Source organism: Argentina anserina, chromosome 3, assembly GCF_933775445.1.
Source record: "Argentina anserina chromosome 3, drPotAnse1.1, whole genome shotgun sequence".
NCBI lineage: Eukaryota > Viridiplantae > Streptophyta > Magnoliopsida > Rosales > Rosaceae > Argentina > Argentina anserina.
This window is the reverse complement of record NC_065874.1, coordinates 27864342-27883983: the sequence shown is the minus strand read 5'-3', so window position 1 is coordinate 27883983 and position 19642 is coordinate 27864342. Positions and strand designations below refer to the sequence as shown.

Below are 19642 nucleotides of genomic sequence, written 5' to 3'. Positions count from 1 at the left end.
TTGGTGTTAAAACTCTTTCCTCACACAAATTCACATACATTCAGTAATCTGTTTTGATGTTGATACCAACAAATTACTAGATATATGTTAGGTTTTTTTAAGCTATTGGAGTAATCTAAATACATTACATGTGGATACACCTGGTGTGCCATTAGATTATACTTGCATGGAATGCCGACTATAAATTTCTCAAAGTGTGCTAGTAGTCCTGGATCTATTAGGCAACATTTGTACCATTATCCTATTTTCCATTTGTATATGTGTTGTAGAGGTTCTTCTGCTCCAGAGTATTAGAAAAGGATATATAAAATTCTCAATGAAGCAACATTTGTACCATTAAGTCCGGATAAATGACTATTCATAACCCTGTGTATATCATAACCTTTATAGTTTAAGAAATTTTATGTGCCACCGAACGTTTGGTAGCCTCATATCATCAAATTTCAATCACTCATTTATTTAAAGAAACTGTATAACCAGTGACTTCACTCATATTTTACAAAGACATGGAGACAATCTGCACATAAACAATATCTACCAAATGAGGCAAATGACTAGGTTGACCAGTCCTTGGAACAGGTCTTATGGTCTCATTTGAACACACAAGTCCAGACTACGGACTCCAGACCAAGCTCAGGGGACTATGTTTTGGGCTCTCTTTGTTCTTGGTCATGATTGTGAACATGGAAGCTTTTCGAACAATCCGAAGCAAATAGTGTGGTTGGACACCTACTGCATTCTTCAATTCTTGTACCCTATCATGGATGGAGAATTAGCCACAGGACTCATCATCAAAATCATGGACATGTTGAGAATGATGAATCATGGCACCCGTTGTCCGAGAGAATTTACAAAACTTTGGATAAAACAACACAAAATGTTGCGGTTCACTTTGCCGTTTCCCTTGCTAGCGTACCCTTTCTACCTTTGGAATAGAAGTCCAGGAAAGACTGGTTCTCATTTTGAGCGAAGCATCGACCTTTTTATCCCCAGTGAGAAGAAAGATCTGATCACTTCCACTGTATGTTGGACAGCAATGGCTGATTTGCTTATGGGGTAATCAGTTGTGATCGATCCTATTCATATGCAGCTCTATGGCATTCCGTACAGGGTGTTCGTGATGTGGTTGGATTTAGTGACTTACTTGCACCATCATGGTCACAAAGACACGCTACCGAGGTATCGCGGAAAGGAATGGAGTTACCTCAGAGGAGGACTCACTGTTGGGGAATGTAGAAGAATGAATTGTAGAATGGAAATCGAAATAATTCACAACCACAATCGGAAAATAAAAATGATAGAGAATACCGGGATTTAACGTGGTTCGGCAAAGTGCCTACGTCCACGGGTAGCAACAATAAAGAACCTCCACTATACGAAGAAATGTTACACCGAGAGAAACACTACTTCAAGACTCACACTTGAAGGGATACAATCTCACACACTTTATTTTGCTACACACACAAAACTCTCTATTTAGAGTTTTCTCTCTATCTCTCACTCTTGATCACACACAAGATGATCTCTCCCTTATTGTTCTTCTATGTTTATTGCACCACTTCTCATGCCTTTATATAGGCAAACATCTTTGTGCAATTCATGTATTTGCATGTAACATGCATGGAAGCAAAGTCAATATTCTTTCTTGATTCATGCTTAATGTTGGCATGTTCATCAATGCATTATTCTTTCTTTGTCAAACAAATCAACCACCTACCACCATAAGGTTGTAGATTTGTTTCTTACCTTCAACAAAGGTTGCTCTAAGTTTCAACAAAATCAACTTCATCAATTAATGGGTCACCAAAGAGGTGTGCTTGATTTACTAATGTGAACATCACATAGTTTTCACACCTCCATTAAGGAGGGATTGACCCTATCAATCTCCCCCTCCCGACTTAGATGGAGGGATGCGCCATTCCAGACGGGCTTCTGCAGAACTCGAACTTCTCCTTCGGTAGAGACTTCGTTATCATATCCGAATTGTTCTTGTCTGTATGAATTTTCTTCAGCAGCATTTCCTTAGCTTCCAGCACATCACGTATCCAGTAATACCTCACATCAATGTGCTTTTACCTCGAGTGAAAACTCGAATTTTTGCTCAAGTGAATCGCGCTTTGACTGTCAAAATGCAAGACAAACTCTTGTTGTGTATGATCCAATTCCTGTAGGAATCTTTTCAACCACAAAATATATTTGCATGCTTCCATAGCTGCAATATACTCTGCTTCTGTAGTTGACAAAGCAACACATTTTTGTAGCTTTGATTGCCACGAGACAGCTCCCCCTGAAAACGTGATCATGTATCCGGATGTGGACTTTCTCGTGTCAATATCCCCGGCCATATCTGCATCTGTGTAGCCAACTAGTTCAGACTTGCCACTTCCAAAGCATAGACTCATCTTTGAAGTTCCTCGCAAGTATCTTAGAATCCACTTGACAGCATTCCAGTGCTCCTTGCCTGGATTAGATAAGAATCTGCTAACAACACCAACTGCATGTGTTATGTCTGGTTTAGTACAAACCATCGCGTATATCAAGCTCCCTACTGCTGAGGCATATGGCACTGTTGTCATTTCTTCCTCTTCCTTCTGATTTGTAGGACTCTGTTTTGAGCTGAGCTTCATGTGACTAGCAAGTGGAGTAGCAACTGGTTTTGCTTTCTCCATGTGGAAACGCTCTAGTACCTTCTCAATATACTTTTCTTGTGATAACCACAATTTCTTGTTTCCACGATCACGAGCAATCTCCATGCCTAAAATCTGCTTGGCTGGTCTCAAATCGTTCATATCAAAGGACTTTGATAAATCTGTATTTAACTGTTGAATCATAGCAGTATCTTTGCCAATAATTAACATATCATCTACATAAAGTAGTAAGATGATAAAATTACCTCCAGCGGGTTGTTGAATATAAACACACGGATTTGTTGATATTCTTTTGCACCCATGACTCACCATGAAAGAGTCAAACTTCTTATACCATTGTCTTGGTACTTGCTTCAATCCGTACATGCTTTTCTTCAACTTGCAAACCATATGCTCATTTCCATTGACTTCGAAGCCTTCTGGTTGCTCCATATATATTTCTTCATCTAAATCACCATGAAGAAATGCAGTCTTCACGTCCATCTGCTCCACCTCTAGATTCATGCTCGCAGCCATGCCCAAAATGACACTAATCGAAGTCATCTTGACAACATGTGAGAAAATCTCATCAAAATCAATTCCTTCTTTCTGGCTGAATCCTTTGACAACTAAGCGAGCCTTGAATTTTATCAGTTTCTCATTCTCATCTTGCTTTAACTTGAACACCCACTTATTCTTGAGTGCTTTTCGGCCTTTAGGAAGCTTCACCAACTCATAGGTGTCGTTCTTTAGTAAAGACTCCATCTCAGACTCCACGACTAGTCTCAATTTTTCGTGGTCTTGATGAATATTTGCTTTCCTGTAACTTTCAGGTTCTCCGTCACTGGTCAAAATGATGTAATTTGCATAAGGATCATCTCCATCATTAGTCACCAAAATATATTGAGATGATGGATACTTGGTGGATGGAATCTGCCTCCTGGTGCTTTTACGAACAACTACTTGATTATTCACATGCTGCTCCCCCTGATCAAGCTCCCCTTCATCTTCGACTTCAGCATCTCCTGTGTCAGGTACATTTTCAACTCTATCACCTTGCAGCCCAACGTTGTATTCCTACTGCAATGGTGAATCATAAATGCGACTATCACTTGTTGAATTTGGTAGTACCTCTTTGTCGAAATCTGCAATAGATTGGTCTTCATGGAACACCACATCTTTGCTTCTTATGAATGTCTTCGTCTTTGGATTCCACAACCGGTAGCCAAACTCTTCTTCACCATAGCCGACAAATATGCATGGTGTCGCCTTGTCATCTAGCGTTTTCCTATGCTCCTTGGATACAAGTGTGAATGCTTTACATCCAAATACTCTTAAATGTGAGTAGGATGCATCTTTCCCGGTCCAGACTTCATTTGGAGTCTTAAATTCCAAAGGTACATACGGTGCTCTGTTGATTAGGTAGCACGCAGTCTTCACAGCTTCTCCCCAAAATTCTTTTGATAATTTTGCCATCTTCAACATGCATCTGACTTTCTCCATAATGGTACGATTCATCCGCTCTGCTATGCCATTATGTTGAGGGGTGCAAGAACTTTCTTCTCATGTCTGATGCCATGCTTTGCACAATAATCTCTAAATTCGTACGCTATGTACTCTCTGCCATTATCACTACGAAGACACTTCAATTTTCTTCCAGTCTCCCTTTCCACCATAGTGTGGAAAATTGTAAATGTCTGGAACACCTTGTCTTTGGATTTCAACAAATAAACCCAAACCTTTCATGAAGCATCATCGATATAAGTAACAAAATACTTATGCATACCTAATGATTTTTCTTCCATCAGGCCACACGCATCTGAATGTACAAGATCTATAATATTTTCTTTCCTAGTGAAAGTCTTTGAAAAACTAATTTTCTTATGCTTGCCATATAAACAATAATCACAAGAGTCTAGTGAGTTACCTTTGGTAACAAAATTAGCGACTTCTTTGCCAAAAACTGCATTCCTTTCTCACTCATGTGGCCAAGACGTGTATGCCACAAACTTGGAGAAGATTCCTCGACTGCATTCAGCTCATTCTTACATATCTTTCCATAGGTCTTGTAGAGTATGCAACACATTTTTCCTCTGGCAACTACAAGAGATCCCTTGGTAAGCTTCCACTTTCCATCACCACCATGATGATGAAAGCCTTGTCGATCAAGTACACCAGTTGACATAAGATTGAGACGTAGACCAGAAATATGTCTCACACCTTTCAACAATAACTGACAGCCCACATTTGTCTGCAAACAAATATCTCCAATCCCAGTAATATTGGAGTAGTTGTCATTGCCCATCTTCACTTTACCAAAGTCACATGTTTTATACGTAGTGAAGAACTCTACGTGAGAGGTTACATGAAACAAGGCTCCGAAATCAACGATTCATTGAACTCCAGGATTATCTACTAGTAGACATTCACCTCCAAGTGACAGGAACTCACACTTATCATGAGACACCGCAACAACAACATTATTTGTGTCCTCCTTTTGTTGATGAGTAGCGTCTTCTCTCGCTTTTTTGAATTTCCGCTTCAATTTGTTACAATTTTTCTTCATGTGGCCTGGAAGACCACAATGATAACACTTTCCATTGAACCTTGTTCTGGATTTGCTCATACTCTTTCCGTGACCTCTAAGTCCTTTGCTCTTGCTCCTTCCTCTCCTCTCTGCAACGAAGAATTGACCATTTTCTGAACTTGATGAAGAACTCCTTCTTGTATCTTCGTTCAACATATTATCTTTAATATTTTCCATAGATAATACACCATTAGGAGCAGAGTTACTTATAGTGACAACAAATATCTGCCAGCTATCTGGTAACGAACCGAGCAGCAGCAACGCTTGTAACTCATCATCAATCTTCATGCTCATTGTGGCTAATTGATTGATTATACTCTGAAAATTGTTGAGGTGCTCGGTCACTCGAACGCTTCCTCAATACTTCATGTTGACGAGCTCTTTAATGAGAAAAGCTTTCTTGGCAGTAGTTTTTTTTTCAAATAAGGACTCCAGCTTCAATCAAAGCTCATGCGCACTGGTTTCATTGGCAACATGGTGAAACACACTATCATCCACCCATTCACGAATATGACCGATGGCTTTGCGGTTCATCTTCGTCCAAATTGCTGGTGAAATCTCACTTGGCTTGGCATCGTCTCCCTCGATCGGCTCATGAAAATCTTTGCAATAGAGAATATCCTCCATTCTCGGCATCCAGGTAATCCAGTTGGAGTGATTGAGTCTAATCATGGTACTCCGTGATCCTTCCATTCTAGCAGCTCCCAGTCAGAACCAGGAGCTCTGATACCATTGTTGGGGAATGCGGAAGAATGAACTGTAGAATGGAAATCGAAATAACTCACAACCACAATCGAAAAATAAAAATGATAGAGAATACCGGGATTTAACGTGGTTTGGCAAAGTGCCTACGTCCACGGGTAGCAACAATAAAAAACCTCCACTATACGAAGAAATGATACACCGAGAGAAACACTACTTCAAGACTCACACTTGAAGGGATACACTCTCACACACTTTATTTTGCTACACACACAAAACTCTCTACTTGGAGTTTTCTCTCTATCTCTCACTCTTGATCACACACAAGATGATCTCTCCCTTATTGTTCTTCTATGTTTATTGCACCACTTCTCATGTCTTCATATAGGCAAACATCTTTGTGCAATTCATGCATTTGCATGTAACATGCATGGAAGCAAAGTCAATTTTCTTCCTTGATTCATGCTCAATGTTGGCATGTTCATCAATGCATTCTTCTTTCTTTGTCAAACAAATCAACCATCTACCACCATAAGGTTGTAGATTTGTTTCTTACCTTCAACAAAGGTTGCTCCAAGTTTCAACAAAATCAACTCCATCAATTAATGGGTCACCAAAGCAATAGGTGTGCTTGATTTACTAATGTAAACATCACATAGTTTTCACACCTCCATTAAGGAGGGATTGACCCTATCACTCACAACACTTGATCGTGACTACGGCTTGATCAATAACATTCATCACGATATTGGAACCATGTGATCCATCATCTTTTTCCTCAAATCCTTCACTACCATTTAGTTGAAGCAACAGAAGCAGCCAAGCCAGTGTTTGGGAAATATTATAGAGAGCCAAAGAAATCAGGACCTCTACCATTACCATTTCACCTACTCGGAGATTTTATAACAAGCTTGAAAAAAAGACCATTACGTCAGTGACTCTGGGGATGTTGTGTACTACCAAACCGACCCCAAGCTTAGTTCAGAGTGAAGCTATAAATTATTTAGTCAAGTAGACGACCACATGAAGAGTCTCAAGTTTCCAGCATCAGATAGTCAGATTGCTTGTGTTTTTGTGTGGTAGAGGAGAATCCATGGCTGAGAAGCTAGAAGAGAAACTGCATATAGCAACAGGCTGCTCATTCAGTCAAAATAGGTGTAGAATTTGAATTTTTGCGGAGAGGGGTTAATTTCTCTTCAACTATACTGCATTGTTATACAATTTTTTTTTGGAAATCGCCTATGGATGTGCCTAGTAAATGTCATGAGTCATGACCCTTGTATATACAGAACATAAACATGACCACAAATAACAGTATAACTTAGGGTGACACCTATAGCTAAAAAACAACATCTACCAAATGATACTTATGGCATGTTTGTTGATACCTTGGGATTGGACTAGTTTACGGAAGAAAATAAGACAAATCCAACGTTTGGCAGAATTTGGAAGGCACATTCTTCGCTCCAGGAGCCCAACTAATTTTTATAGACGTCGTCTGATTTGTCTTTAGCAGAATAGTAGGTATGGTGAAAATTTTGATTTTTCACTGGTTGTTCTTTTTAGTTTCTTGGTCAAACTCTATCTTTCCAGATACTAAAGCCAGAGGAGAGAGAATCCATAGATGAAGCTATAACCACCTAGGAATTAAATGGAAGTCGAAGAACCTAGAATTGACTGTCTTACGCCGAAGAAGTCGCCGGTCAAGACCGAATGCCAAGTAGAACATCTTTAATCACGCGAAGAGATAAAGATATTTCTCACCTCAATCATGCTCCAATTACTTTGTTTCTGTTGCCGGGTCATTTCTATTCGGTTTAAATTCGATTCCAATGTATGGGTAGATGTCATTTCATTTGGTTTCTAATCATTCAAGTTCCAATGGAAGGAGATTGGAGGCTGATGGATGGTTTTGTTATTGGAATCAAAGACTTGAAGCTAAAAGTTTTAACACAATAAAATGGTACTCAACACACCAAGTTTATTCAATGAAAGACTGGCTATATAAAGCCTTGAAACATAACAGAAAAGCTAGAAAACTTACTCACGTTTGGTTACAGGCAACTAACGTGCTAATTAAATTGAAGAATTCAAAAGCAATCTTAATCCCTAGAGACTAGGACATTATTCTAACAGGATATGATCATTGAATCCCTAAAAGCTAGGTTTCAACACTAATGACACAAATATCCTCAACATACTCTCCCTTAAACTAAATCGTGTCACTTATTTAGTTTACCTCTTCGATCTCACACATTCCAAGCCTACTTCGAAGATAAGTGAAGGCTTCAGTCTTTAGTGGCATCGTTCAGTAGTTCCACAGTAAGTTAGCGAGATTTCTCCTTGCTTTGTGACATCTCGAAGAAAGTGGTACCTCACATCTGTGTTTGCTTCTTCCATGAAGGACAAGGTTCTTAGACAACTTGATTGTTGAGCTGTTATCACACATGATACTGGTGCAAGGCTTGTCTTTATTTCCAAGTTCTTTCAATGTCCTCTTCAACCATATAGCCTAACATGCACAAGTTGCTGCAGCTACAAATTCAACTTCAGTGGTAGAGCTTAACATGAATGCATATCCACTGGTGCTTCTCCTATCATCATTGTCGCCAGCATAGTCACTATTTGTGTAACCTAGGAGTTCACCATCTTCACCATTATTCTTGTAATAGATGTCATAGTTAACAGTCCCCTTTAAATATCTCAATGCTCTCTTTGCAACTTGTAGATGCAACTCTGTGGGTTTAGACATGTACCGGCTGAGTAAGCTTATTACAAACATCAAGTTTGGACGAGTTGAGGTTAGATACATCATGCTACCAATCACCTGTTCGTAGAAAGTCTCATCAATTGCTATGCCTTCTTCATCCTTTGAAACTTTCGTTCCTGGTACAATTGGAGTTGCTACTGCCTTGCTCTCAAACATGCCAAACTTCTTTAACACTTCAACTGCATACTTCTTCTAACAAATGAATATACCTTGCGGCTTGTGAAACTTCAAGTCCAAGAAAGTACCTCAAACTCCCCATGTCGGTCATGTCAAATTCTTTCATCATGGTACACTTAAAATCGAGTCACAAACCATCATCATCACCAGTAAAATTTAAATCATCTACATATAGACTTACAATGATGATTTGTCCTCCTTTGCCCTTCCTTGTGAACAACGCTTGCTCACTCTCACAACGCTGGAAACCCTTGTCAACAAAGTAACTCTCAATTCGACTAAACCAAGCACGAGGTGCTTGTTTTAATCCATACAAAGCCTTGTGTAGCTCGTACACCATATGCTCTTTGTTCTTCTTCATATAGCCTTGAGGTTGCTCGACAAAAACTTTCTCTGTCAGATTTCCATGAAGGAAGGCAAACTTTACATCCAGCTGAAATAGCTTCCACTTTCGTTGAGCTGCAAGAGAGATTATTGTTCTCACTGTGTCAAGACGTGTAACTGGAGCAAAGACCTCTGAATAGTCGATGCCATGTCTTTGTGCATAGCCTTTTGCAACCAGCTGAGCCTTATGCTTGATCAAGTCACCCTTTTCATCATGCTTTGTCTTGAAAATCCACTTGACACCAATTTTATTGCACCTGAAGGAAGCTCGACTAGGGGCGAGGTTTTGTTCCGTTCGATAGCTTCAATTTCAGCATCTATAGCTTTCCTCCACTTCTCCTCTTTTACAGCATCATCAAAGTACACATGATCTCCATCTTGCCAGTACATATCCTCCATCATCAAAGCCTCTTCTTCACTCAATTCATCACCACACACATAATCCTCTTTCCATGCTGGCATTCTCCTTTCTCTTATTGTGTTTGAAACAACTTCTCCAAAGGAACGAGTGTTTGGTGTTTTATGGGTAGGATTAGGATTTGTAGTAGTGTTTCTTGTGTTTGAAGCTTCACAAGTAGGGTTTGGGTCAGATGGATTAGAGTTTGTGACATCAGTATTTGGGTTTGAAAAAAGGTTAGGGTTTGTAGCTTCTTCACTTTCATTGTTTTCCTCTCCCTCACCTTCATCACCCTCACTGTCTTCTCTATTTCCTTTACATTCATTCTCTCCTTCAAACTCAACCTCAACTGTGTTATCTCCCCGTGCCAACTCTACATTTATTTGACGCTCATAATTTTTTCCCCAATCCCATTCTCTACTTTCTTCAAACACAACATCCTTGCTATAAACAATTTTCTCTGCTTTAGGATCATAAAGTCTATACCCTTTTGACTCTTCACTCACACCCAAATGTATGCATATAAAGCTTCTATTATCAAGCTTACCTCTCTTCTCTTCTGGAATGTGCACATGTGCTAGGCAGCCCCATACTCAGAAATGATCCACTGAGGGTTTTACACCACTCCAAGCTTCCTGAGATGTAATGTCTTTCACAGCTAATGTAGGAGAACGGTTAAGCACATATAATGTCCACATGACTGCTTCCGGCCAAAAACTCCTTGGCATGTGCTTTGCATACAACATTGACCGAACTAGATTCATCATCGTTTTGTTCTTACTCTCGGCCACACCATTTTGGTGTGGTGTGTAAGCATTGGTGAGCTGTCTCCTGATGCCTTGCTCTCTACAAAAAATGTTAAAGGCATGTGAAGTGAATTCTCCACCTCTGTCGGTTTTTAGGCACTTGATGAACTCTCCTGATCCTTTCTCTACAATTTTCTTGAAATCTTTGAAGTGACTCAAAGCTTCAAACTTCTCACACAAAAGATATGCCCATGTTGTACGACTGAAATCATCAATAAAACATAGTACATACCTCTTGCCGCTGCTAGAAGTTGGAGAAATTGGGCCACAGATGTCGGCATGAATCAACTCAAGTACTTTCTTGGCTCTCCATAGACTCTTCTTTGGTACAACTCCTTTTGCTTGCTTCCCAATTAAACAGTCTCCACACACTTTCTTCGAAGCTCCAAATTGTGGCAATCCTTTCACCATTTTCTTGTACTGAAGAGTTCTCAAACCCTTGTAGCTCAAGTGTCCATATCTTTGGTGCCAAAGGTAGGTTAGGTCAGAGGAGGCAGTTTGCAGGCATTGTTCATGATGTTGGTTGGAGGAAGTCGAACTGTCTGACACGAGAATGAACATTCTATTCACACTCATTGTAGATTTTGCAATAAGGCCTCTTTGTGGATGATAAATGTTGCATGTTCCTTCTTGAAATAACACAGCAAGCCCCTTCTCTTGCAATTGACCTATGCTTAATAAGTTATTATGTAAATCAGGAGCATAGTACACATCCTCAATTACATACCTCAAGCCATTACAGGTGAGCTTAATGTTGCCTTTGCCGGTGACACATATCTTTGAGTTATTCCCAAGTTTAACAAAATGTTTAAAATTTGTATTTAAACTTGTGAACAAACCTTTGCCACCGCACATGTGATTTGAACATCCCGAATCCAAAAACCATGCATCACTCCTCTTTGAATCTTCCACAAAAGCCATTAAGATCATCTCTTCTTCTTCATCTAACTCCGCATAGTTGGCTTATTTATTTCATGCAAGACATTCATATTGATAATGTCCAAGTTTATGACACTTGAAACACTCAATAGTTGCTCGATTCAAAGTTTGTCTGCCTCTTCCTCTCCCCATTTGTCCTCCTCGACCTCTGCCTCTGTTCCCTCTTCCTCTACTGCTTCCCTCTCCATTGGTGATCTTTAAAGCTTGCTCTTCCCTTAAAAAAACACTGCTACGATTCAATCTTTGTTCATGCACCAAAAGACTACTTTTCAGCTCATCCAAAGTCATCGAGTCTAGATCATTTGATTCTTTTATAGAGCAAGCTACATAGTCGAATCTGGGAGTTAATGATCTCATAATATTTTCAACAATGTCAACTTGTGGCATGTTTTCTCCTGCATTCATCTTCAACTTGTTCACCAAGGTAAGTGTACGAACAATATACTTGTCCACATTTTCTCCTTCTCTCATTTGAAGCACTTCAAAGTCTCTCTTCAAGGCTTGTCTGTATGCACGTTTCACTCAGTTTGTGCCTTGATATTTCTGCTTCATGGAGTCCCAAATGCTCTTGGAACTCGACTTATCAAGGATGGTTTTCATGATAGTCATATGGATGGCTTGGAAGAGGAAGGTCTTGACTTTGAGATCATCCTCCTTCAGCAGCTCTACTCTTTGACGCAGATCTTCCTATCTCTTTCTCTGTGCCTCAGTCTGTTGTCTTCCTTCAGCCACAATTGTAGAGAAGGTTGCAGCTTGTTGATTCACTTGTGCTGCGGTAAGGATGCCTTCATCCACAAGCCTCCATAGCTTCCTTTGACGTAGGAAGTTCTCCATCAACATAGACCAATGGTCATAGTACCCATCAAAGATAGGTATGGACACAGGAGTTGAACTGCCTTCCGCTAGCAATTTCAATTGCACATCACTACTCTCAGCCATCAACTCTCTCTCGTGTTTCACTCTTTTGTTCTGCACTCACACTTGATCAGGCCCTTTAGTAGGGATCTGATACCAGTTTATTGGAGCTAAAAGTTTTAACACAATAAAATGGTACTCAACACACCAAGTTTATTCAATGAAAGACTGGCTATATAAAGCCTTGAAACATAACATAAAAGCTAGAAAACTTGCTCACGTTTGGTTACAGGCAACCAACATGCTAACTAAATTGAAGAATTCAAAAGTAATCTTAATCCCTAGAGACTATGACATTATTCTAACAGGAATACTAAATCGACTAGGATATGATCACTGAATCCCTAAAAGCTAGGATTCAACACTAATGACACAAATATCCTCAACATTTGTTAGATGGAGCAGCCATGGTGTCACAGGAGATAGACATAACTCTGAGTTTGATCCCTTGATCATGAACAAACTCGCAACCCATTTTAGCTACAAGCCTACAAATACATCAAAGTCTAGCTTCTTGGCCAAATGCTAAGATAAAGGAATCATCAGTAAGATAATCAGTGCCTTCATCTGCCAAACGAAAAAAAAACATTGTTCGAGACAAAACTCCCCAAGCATGTTGACTTGATTGATTGATAAACTCCCCAAGGAAGAAGTTCCTCTTACTTAGGGACTGCGGGGGACATGTTGGCACTCCTACTAGCATAAAGCTAGTATGGCATTCCACCGAGCATAAGCATGACTCTCTAGGCGGATCTACAAGTCACTATGTGGCTCAACCATGATATTCATAGTGTACCTCATCATACAAGCTTTCCAATGATAGTCGGAACTCACCAAGACACCACCGGGAAGTCACCTTTCCGGCCTCATCAATATGGCTCCATAGTAAGCCTAGAGGGGCACTTGTCCCACATTGAAGAATATGTAAATGAGAGGGGTTCTCTCACCTATAAAAGGGACCACTCATCCCACTTAGAGGGGGAATCACTATTTTGTATAACTTAAGACTATTTGCCCATACTAGTGGATTTAAGTGGATGTAGCCTACCCCAAGAGAGGGAGGTGAACCACTATACTTCTTGTGTCAAGCTAACATTCACTAATAGCTAACCGCGTGATTAGCCACCCATCCGGTAATCACAACGTTAACACGTATGAGGTTGTTGATCTAGATTATCGTTGGTAGGAATAAAATATTATTGTCGTAAGCATTGTGTTAATTTAAAGTCGGCTGCTATGTATTTATATTGATTGATAATGGATATGGTGTTGTGTACTTGATTAATGATGGTTATGATATTAACTATGTGTGTCGGTTGTGATGTGTTTGTGATACGAATCAGAATGGTTATGAGGTTTACGTTGTTATGGTGAATGTGGTAGGTTTGTGGTAAATGTGTGGGTTTCGTGGTTTCAGTACGTTGGAGTATTTTGGCTTGGTGAATTGTTGAACTACGAATGGCTTGATCCCTTGTAAAAAGTACGTAGGCAGCCAAACCAAGGTTTGAGTGCAACCACAATTATTTGAGATTAGATATTGGTTCGCTTGATATAAATTGGATTTTAACGCGTAAATAGGTTAGTTTTGGGTCTGGTCGTTTCATGGCAATCAATGTCTCCAATTAATTCAAAAAAAAAAAACAAAGCAATCCAAAAGTTCTGCACAAGAAGCATAACTGAAAGCACATAGTGGGTTATTTTAGTGACACGACGAAGGCAAAGCAGATTGATGAAATTAGAATTGGGTTTCGATTTTAGAGAATCGAAGGTAGAGTTGAACAAGAACGAATTAGAATATCAATAAGAGATCAAAGAGTCCTGGAAGCTTGAGAAATAGTTGAAATTTATTGAAGGAAATGATCTGCCTCTACCTTAATTTGACTTGGATTCTCCTTGCATTTGATATCAAAGAGGGGAAATCAACAGAGGAAGAGAGATTGGGATAGGTCTGGTGGTCTGGAACCGATGTGTCGTCGGGGTTTGGAACGGTGGAAAAGCTTCGCATGGCTTCTCGAAAACACAAGAGAGAACAAAGAAGAGTGTTTAATACATAGATAATAATAGTATATCTATGAATGATTATATTATTTGATTTACATATTAAATTATATTATATTTAACTTAGATTTAAATGTTAAAGATATTTTCTTAAAAAAATGTTAAACATAAATTTAGATATTTGTAGTTAATGGATATTACGACATTCCCTTGTAGTTGTTGTAACATTTTTTTGATAACTTTTGTATTTAGTACAATTGCAAAATATTTTACTAAAATAATTGAAACACCCATAATCTATATAATTTAGTTAATTAATATTCATTATAATCGTGGTAGTAATCTCAAGAACCTTTTTGATCACTTTCTTTGTAATTTTATCAACTCATAGCACTTTTTACTTACAATTAATCAAACACAAAAAATAGTTTTTCTTTCTCACAACACTTCTAAAAATATTTTAATAAGCACCTCAACTGTTTTTTCTCATAACAAATCTAAAAGTCATTTTGCTCATAACAGACTTAAAAGTCATTTTGCTCAAAGCACAGTTGTCTCAAACTGGCCCTAATTGTACTTATTGCAATATATTGAACCACAAACAAGACTAGACACATCAAACATAAAGTTGAAGTAAGGAAAGTAACAGAGCTTGAAAGCTACAAATACAAAATAACATGACCCAAAAATGAATATAGTTTTCCAAAATCCAAACCCAAAATGAGACATTTGCAGCTAACTCAGCTGCCAAAATCACATGAACCCTGATTCAAATTGCAACAAACACTAGTCAGCAACCAATGGCACCACATTAGATATGAAAACCATACACACATATGAAGAATTATCAAGTATACTAACACCTATCCCTGAATCGATCAAATTAGGGATCGAACACGATTCCAATTTCGACCATCAAATCCTAAAATACTTGGAAACCAAAAAGCCCAATGTGCGGACCACACTAGGGCAGGGATTACAATACAGGGACTCTATAAACCCATCTATGATTTATGTCCTAAACCTCCACAAACCCTTTTCCAAAACCCTCCGAAATCAACTCCAAAATTTCGAGCCCCCGCTCTCCTCAGTACTCCAGAGAGCCATGGGCTTCTTCGACCTGGGCATACCCTACACCGACCTCCCGCCGCTGCCTGACCGCTCAACACGCGCCAAGCTCGTCACCAAGGCCCTCGAGCTCGGCTACGCCGGCGTCGCCTACAACCGTACGATCAAAGGCGTCATGTCCGATCGCGACCGTTGCTCCATCCCCCTCCTCACTCTCCCTTCCCTCCTCAAACTCTCCCCCCACCTCACCTCTTCCGTCGCCTTCCACCGCGACCTCCTCTCCGTCCCACGCGCCACCCCCTTCCGCCAGTACACGCGCCTCACCGTCTGCGCCGAAACCCCTGCCCAGGCCCAGGCCCTCAACTACGGCAACCCCGTTTTGAAGACCTACGATCTGGTCGCCGTCAAGCCGATGAACCAGTCGGCTTTCGAACAGGCCTGTGAGAAATTGGAGGTGTGTGTTCCACATTTACCCTTTGCTTTCTTTACATTCACATTTTGGTTTCGATTGGAAATTTGAGGACTAGTTGTTATTGGTTTGGTGTAGGTAGATATAATTGCGATTGATTTTTCGGAGAGTTTGCCGTTTCGATTGAAGCAGCACCTTGTTAAAGCTGCCATGGAGGTTAGGATTCTGTTGTTTTTGCTCATTGTAGTCATTGTATTGTTTTTGGTTAGGTTATGAGTGTTTGAATGTGTTCAATATGCAGCGGAATGTGTATTTTGAGATCACGTATGCCGGGTTTATTGCCGATGTTCGAACTAGAAGGCAAATTATAACCAATGCTAAGGTGAGTTTTGCAAAGTTTATGAGAATGTAGGTTGGTAACACTTGAATCACACCGATAATAGGCAATTGGCATAATTGATTTTAGTATTCGCTTTAGTTAGGAGACTGAGATGTGAGATTTTAGTCTTGTAGTATGCCAAGACAACACTCGCTACTGTGATGCCGATGTATGTGTGAATTTTTAGGGATAACTAATCATTAAAATGGTGTTGAGTATTAGTTTGTTGATAACTAGTTATCATTTTTATCCACGTGTAATCTCAGCCTTGGTTTTCAGTTACTTGTAGATTGGACTCGAGGAAGGAATATTATTATCTCTAGTGCTGCCCCAACTGCAAATGAATTTAGAGGGCCATATGATGTTGCAAACTTAATGTCATTGCTTGGTCTCTCTGTGGAACGAGCTAAAGCAGCTGTCTCAAGAAATTGTAGGTACGACAGCTTGCATAAATGTCATAGTGCTGTTGATCTGGAGATGTGTTCCCCACTAAGTTTCTTGAATGAATGTCTTGCAGGACTCTTATATCTAATGCTATGAGGAAAAAACATTATCATAAGGAGGCTATCAGAGTTGAAGTACTACCATCAGGTCAAGAAATTGACAAACCGTGGTCTAGTGACTCTTTTAATTGGGATCCCATCTCTAGTGGTGAAGGTGATTTGCTTTTAGATGATTTGGCAAAGGCTTTCAGTAATTCCAGCACTAAAGCAACCAAAACAGTCAAAAGCACTAATTTTGCTTCGGTTGTTGACAGCATGCCATCACTTGGATTTCAAGTCAAGGATGATAAATCAGGACCTAGTGTGGGTGTGGCACATGCATTGCCAACTCAGAAAAACATTTTTTCTAATCTCCAGTTAAGTGCACAATCAATTGCAGCTGATGGAGTGCAAGAACAATTTGTTTTATGTGATACCCTGTTGAAGCGGCAAAGGTTCAAAAGTGAACATTCTCAGAAATGGTATGCAGCTTGTGATACCAAAGCTGTTAACAATGTTGTTGAAATTGAAGATCCTGCGATGGACACTAGAGCCGGCGCAAATAGTCCAGATGAAACAGATGCAATTACTATAGAAATTCTAAATGCACAATCACAGAAGTCTGATGTTGCAAATGCTATTAATGAAGTTATGGACATTGAAATTTGTGCAAGCACTGGAGCAGAACCTATGAATTCAGCTGAATCAATGGGGATTAAAACAGAAATTTATGATGTGCAATTGCTGAATTCTGTGACTGCCGAAACTTTTAGAGATGCTATGGAAATTGAAGCTCCAATAACCACTGGAGCGGAAACAAAGAATCCAGATGGAATAGATGGGTTTGCTACAGAAATCCAAAATGTGCAACAAAGGAGTATGACTGATTGCCAATTGAATGTTCATGCAGTAGACATCGGGTTGAGTGTTGCTTGTAATCCTGATTCTGAAGTTGAAGTTCCTACTAATTATCAAGACAGTGAAATTCCTTGTCCTCATTATGAAGAGACTGATAGTGTTAACATTGGTGATACACAAAGTGATCTAGTGGATGCAATTTTAACAGGTAAAGAAAAAGAATTTTTGCCTCTTGGTTCAGTATTGGATAATAGTATCCCAGAAATGGATGAATTGAGGGAATCTGAAGATGATGCAGTTGCACTTGCACTTTCAAGTCAGGTCCCTGTTCTTGATTCTAATGATGAGATGACAGTAAATGATGATTTTTCGGTTGCAAATCACGGTACAGCAGTGGTGATAAGGGATGAGCAAGAACATGGGAAGGCTGATGGTTCATTGAGCTATTCAGCCTTGGTTCAGTCTGATTTAGGTATGCTTTTTTATCTTATGTGTGTTTAAACTCATGTTCCCTTTCTTTTGTATTGTGATACTCATTGTAGAAATAGGATTTGTTGTTATGCAGTCCAATCCATGGGCTTAGGAACAGCATAAATGTTGCCTTGGCCTCAAGTTGTTTATTGTTTTTCCTTCAAAGAATGTGTTCCTTAGTATAGATTTGATAAAACCTAGTGTAGATTGTTTTGATGTTTCTATGTTTACAATCAAATTACAACATTCAAATCGTTGCAAATATTTAGCTGATATGGAGGTTCAATTTTTTTTTCTGTTTAAATTTTTTCGAGTTAATTTAGTCCCTTTGAATGTCAGCCACTGTTGAATTCTCATTAATTGCTCCAAAAGAAAACCCAATTAGTCTACCTCATATGTCTTCTCCCAATGCAGCTTACTACCTGCGTGAAAGTTTACTTACATCATCCATGACTTGCATGTTTATTGGCTGCAGGGAAGTCCAAGGCTAGAAGGAAGAAACCTCATCAGGTGGGATTTCTTCCTCTCAAGCGATTACTGTATGCTACACCTTTTAAGAAGGTTCAGAAAAGTAAAAGGAGACATAAGAAGGCGTAGGTAAGCAAAGATTAGTCTTAATATTATTAATTTGCGATGTAGGTGAGGAAATTTGGCTGCATATTTATCTGTCTTGACATTTCGGTATCCATTCACATGTAGTGGATGTAATTTTTCATTGGCCCCAAGGGCCTCACAGAGGATCTACTATCAATTTTTGATCCTTATAGCAATTTTGCCCATGATTGCATTCACTCTTATACTGTCATACACAATTCTATTTAGCATTCATCAATTGTGAAAAATGTCAGATATGCTCTTATACCTTAATATGTTGGTGTAGAAATTGAATATTGGAGATGGTGTCCATATACTTAAACTAGTTTCCTTGGTTTATGTTGTTGCTTTTACTCATTTCTTACATCCTGTACCTCTTCCTACACCATCCACAATTCTTCACAAAATGTTCGTTGATATCCACCAATTTGTTATTGTTCTGGGTGTGCACTGGCCCTTGGTATCTTTCCCAACACAATAATTTGTACTTGTGTTGTAGCTATAGGGTTTGAGCATTATAGTTTTGGATCTGTCAGTAACTTTACAGTTTCATATTTTCTGGGTTTTACAAAGAATCTGACTGTTTTTTAGATATACGCTGCCCAAGTCTGATCTTGGCTAAATTGACCTTTCCCGACCAAACTGAGTTTTGTTGAAATTTCTACAGAGGTCTGCAGACCTAAAATTTACTCCCCACCTAGCTCCTACTACGCACTCAGTAGTTCAAAGTGATCATTAGATCGTTAGTTCATACACAATCATGCGGAAGGGTACTTTCTGAGGCATCTGGGTCCTGATCTTATGTTAAAGGATCAAACTCAGACTTTGTAATGCTTTAGGTGAAGGCTACAGCTGTTCATGTGCTACCTCACTTGAACTTGGCGTTTATATATTCTGACTTCCGAGTTATATAGTTGCCTAATTTTGTGTGACAAGACGCTTTGTATTTTTAGTGCACGTTTGGCCCTAGGATTGTTCTGAGTCACTTAAATATTAGTATGTGCTACCTTCACCTGAGTAGGCTTACACAGTGTTCTAAGTATCGGATATATCGGCCGATATATCGGCGATATTTAGAA

General features: G+C 39.4%; 1 protein-coding gene and 1 pseudogene across 1 annotated transcript; both read left to right on the top strand.

Annotated features, from left to right (window-relative positions):
* Positions 1-541: 541 nt before the first annotated feature.
* Positions 542-1874, top strand: LOC126787381 (temperature-sensitive sn-2 acyl-lipid omega-3 desaturase (ferredoxin), chloroplastic-like; annotated as a pseudogene).
* Positions 1875-15268: 13394 nt separating this feature from the next.
* On the top strand, positions 15269-18760 carry LOC126789276 (protein GAMETOPHYTE DEFECTIVE 1). The gene is made up of 6 exons (XM_050515403.1): positions 15269-15824; positions 15918-15995; positions 16081-16161; positions 16438-16592; positions 16676-17970; positions 18445-18760. Exons 1-6 carry the CDS (start codon positions 15309-15311, stop codon positions 18564-18566), a joined length of 2247 nt encoding a protein of 748 aa, XP_050371360.1. The 5' UTR covers positions 15269-15308; the 3' UTR covers positions 18567-18760.
* Positions 18761-19642: the final 882 nt, after the last annotated feature.